A 3,920-nucleotide genomic window follows, 5' to 3' on the forward strand; every position below is an offset into this window, starting at 1 on the left:
AAAGAAATGCGACATTTTAGACCAATGGCCAGGGCACATTTAGGCCACTCCAAGGTGATTGTGGGGCTTAAGATACCAATATGGAGCCGTGTGTTTTACTTCTGGTGAGCTGTAACTTTTTGAAGCATTTTGAAAATGACAATGGTAAATCTGATCCATGTTGAACAGATACATAATCTCTGGATCTTAATGAACTTGTTCATGTGTCTGTTTTGGCTTCAAACTCTATGCAGGTCCACAGCAAGACCTCAAGGATGGCAAATACATTTGTGCTTTCTGATTTGGATCTTTCGGACCTAGATCTAGATGCTAATTACAGTGACTACTACGGCACTTTCAACCCTAACAGCGTAGCAGCAAAAGCACCGTGTGGAATCGATGTTATGCCACCTGTGTTCAAATACCTAGTGGCATTCATCTATGGCCTGACATGCCTTCTGAGCCTGGTGGGGAACTCCCTGGTGGTTCTGGTGATTGCCTATAGCAAAGGAAACCGTTCTGCCACAGATGTTTATCTTCTGAACCTTGCCATTGCCGATCTCCTCTTTGCACTCACCTTGCCTTTCTGGGCTGTAGATAGAGCGCATGAATGGATCTTTGGCACTCCCATGTGCAAAATCCTGTCACTCCTGAAGGAAGTCAACTTCTACAGTGGCATCCTCCTGCTGGCCAGTATCAGCATGGATCGCTACCTGGCAATAGTTCACGCTACTCGGGCAGTCACTCAGAAGAGGAGCTGGGTCAGATTTGTCTGCGTTGGCATCTGGCTGCTCTCCCTCATCCTCTCCCTTCCTGTAATTATCTTCCATGAGGCTTTCTTGCCAACTGAGAAGATGAAATGGGTTTGTTATGAAAATATTGGATGGAATCAAACATCTGACATTCGGGTGAAACTGAGAATCCTGCCTCAAACGTTTGGCTTCATTCTTCCCTTGATCATCATGCTCTTCTGCTATGGTGTGACGGTACACAGACTCTACCAGACCAAGAACAGTCAAAAAAAGAAGGCCATGAAAGTCATCTTGGCTGTGGTGCTGGTCTTCCTGGTCTGTTGGCTGCCCTACAATATTTCTCTGCTTGCTGATACCTTGATGAGGATGTCAGCTATTGCTGAAAGCTGCAGCCGCCACCGCAGCATCAATGCAGCCCTTTCGGGTACTGAAATCCTGGGATTTGCTCACAGCTGCATAAACCCCATCATATATGCCTTCATAGGTCAGAAGTTCCGGAACAACTTCCTCAAGATCCTGGTCACAAGAGGCATCATCAGCAAAGACACCTTGACTCGATTTAGAAAGGGTTCCTCCTTCTCATCCAACTCTGGCATCACATCTACAACTCTGTAATAGGCTGGGGGGGGGGAGAAAAAAAGGGAGAAACAGACCACTCAAGACAGAGTATGTCCAGCCACTGTTACGATGAAGGTCTTTGTAGACTTCAAGAATCAGGTCCAATAAGATGATACCACTGAAATGCTAAAAAAAGCAACCACTGTTTTGCACATATTAGTGGAGATTCAGCAGTGCTAATACAGAGTTCCTTATAAACAATGTCCAAACAATCTCCTGTTCTCTTACCACCATTCTGTCTAAAGTAGAATGCTGTGACAAAACTTTGAGTGGATGTAGCCATCATTTTTATATGTGGTTAAGTAAAAATGTGATATATATAGAGTGGGCAAACTACATTCCCTTTCTACTTTTAATCCATTATTTTATAGATCTGTCTTTAGTATACTTTAAATCGAATATATTTTTACATCTTGATAGAAATATGTTTCTGCTGTAAACTGCAGTGCTATGCTTAAAGTCAGTCACGAACCCTCTAGCAAATGCTTTAAACACATCCTTTGGCACAAACAGTCCTGTTTCTACACTCACATTAATTAGAAAACAGATGTTTATGTTTTTTAACACTTCATGGTAACCCTTAATCTTGTAACAAAAAATAATTTGAATTCTGTGGTTTTTTTTCTGTGCAACTGTTCTTCATACTATGCTAAAATTAAATATTGATTTCTGTTCTAATTTTTAAACACCTATGAAAACATTTGTATGCTGCTAAGCTTTTGCTGACAATATAGAAAATATCCTTCCGTAATTCTTAGTTGACCTCTGATTTTATTTTTTCATATGGTTGTTATCACGTGGTTTTATGTATGATTGCTGTAAACTGCCCTTTTTCTGAACAGAGGTTTATACATATATTTTTTTATATGTAAATAAATAAAAAAAATAAAAAATATACTGTATATGTCAGAAAGGTAGCCCTGCACTGCAAGCAATATTGTATGTTTTTGTTAAGTTTTCTTATGAACTCTTAAATGTCATTTCTTTGTTGTTGTTTTCTGAACAAGCAATAATATCTTGTGGCATCTGAAAGAATAAAAAATTGCATAATGGCATAAACGTAGGGGTGTGTGTGTAGATTCAGGGAGGTCAGAAGGAAATTAAATGCATACAGTACGGAACAGCAATTGCATCATTGGCAATGATTTTTCACAAGGGCAGTCCCCAAAAAGTATAGGCTGTATTAGGAGGTGAGAAAAAAAATGACCCCCTCATTTCAGCTGGACGTAGGAACACTAAAGTTTCTATTTTAATTTCCAACTAGTGACGTATTTGCACATTTGTTAGACTTCATGTGTTCTATTTGAATGACTTGCTCTCAGTGCCTGTAGTTGATGCTTAATGTGTCATGCTTAATGACATCACTATGACCTGCCTCTGTGTGTCAGCAGTTGGACTGAGGAGGAATGGTGGGGGCTGCCCCCCTTCTTCTGAACCTTCCCAGGAACTGGAGGACAGTATAGATTTAGAACAGTGGTTTGCAGAAGGTCATAGTTCAGAGGCTGCAGAGGGGAGAAGCTGGGAAATATTGGGAGAGGAACAGCAGGAAGAAGAAACACCAAGGGAGAGACAGCTGACAGACTCGGTGTCTTTGGAGAGCATTCCTGACCTCTCCCTAACCTAGGACCAGGCAAGCATTGAGGATAGTGGAACAGAAAACTCAGAGGCAGAAAGCTCAGATTAGCCGACGCAAGGGTGACGTAGAATAGGAGAGACGGAGGGGTTGGACTTTACTCGGAGCAACGCCATTATCTTAGGGAGACTGCATTCTTTTGTGTCTCTCTGTGAATTATGGAATAAATTACTTGGTAAGGACTTCTCTTATTTATCTGTTTCTTGGCTGCCACTGTGGGAAGGATCGGATTCTCTAAAGCCTGACACTGTGGCATCACCGGGGCCCTTAGGTCTCAGATCTGGGCCCTGAAACCCCAGGGTCTGGGATGCTCCTGACCCGGCAAATCCACATGTAAATACCTTACAAGGAAATGAGGACGAATGCAAGATGAATGCTCGTTGCTGCATAACCACCCAACAAGCAAGTCAGAATGAATGCTCAACAAAGACCCCTCTCAGACATCCCTTTTTATTGTGCATTCATGATGATTTGATGGTATCGAGATGGTTATATGCAAGCTCGCTTTCAGCACCATTCACACTGGCAAATGTTTTGGGGCAGCTATACAGCTTTGTTTCCTTTAAATTTATTTTTATTGAAACTTTTCAGCATGGAACACAATAAAAAACAGATTAAGGTAAATAAAAATGTAAAAAAAGAAATCCACAAAAAAGAAAAGAAGAGAGAAAGAAGAAGAAAATACAAAGCCCTCTATCAGAAGTACAGTGGTACCTCGGGTTAAGAACTTAATTCGTTCTGGAGGTCCGTTCTTAACCTGAAACTGTTCTTAATCTGAGGCACCACTTTAGCTAATGGAGACTCCCGCTGCCACTGAGCCGCCATCGTGCGATTTCTGTTCTCATCCTGAAGCAAAGTTCTTAACCCGAGGTACTATTTCTGGGTTAGCAGAGTCTGTAACCTGAAGCATCTGTAACTTGAAGCATCTGTAACCCAAG

The 3,920-nt window shown here is 41.6% G+C and overlaps 1 protein-coding gene across 1 annotated transcript; it reads left to right on the top strand.

Moving 5' to 3' along the window:
* Positions 1–242: 242 nt before the first annotated feature.
* LOC307212154 (C-X-C chemokine receptor type 1-like) lies at positions 243–2,155 on the top strand. The gene has a single exon (XM_079969192.1). The coding sequence runs from the start codon at positions 255–257 to the stop codon at positions 1,344–1,346; it is 1,092 nt and encodes a 363-aa protein (XP_079825318.1). The 5' UTR covers positions 243–254; the 3' UTR covers positions 1,347–2,155.
* Positions 2,156–3,920: the final 1,765 nt, after the last annotated feature.

The sequence above is a fragment of the Podarcis cretensis genome, assembly GCF_951804945.1.
Source record: "Podarcis cretensis genome assembly, chromosome: 1".
NCBI lineage: Eukaryota > Metazoa > Chordata > Lepidosauria > Squamata > Lacertidae > Podarcis > Podarcis cretensis.

Excerpts from the sequence above, each read along its gene's own strand:
- LOC307212154 (XM_079969192.1), top strand. The coding sequence starts at position 255 with ATGGCAAATACATTTGTGCTTTCTGATTTGGATCTTTCGGACCTAGAT.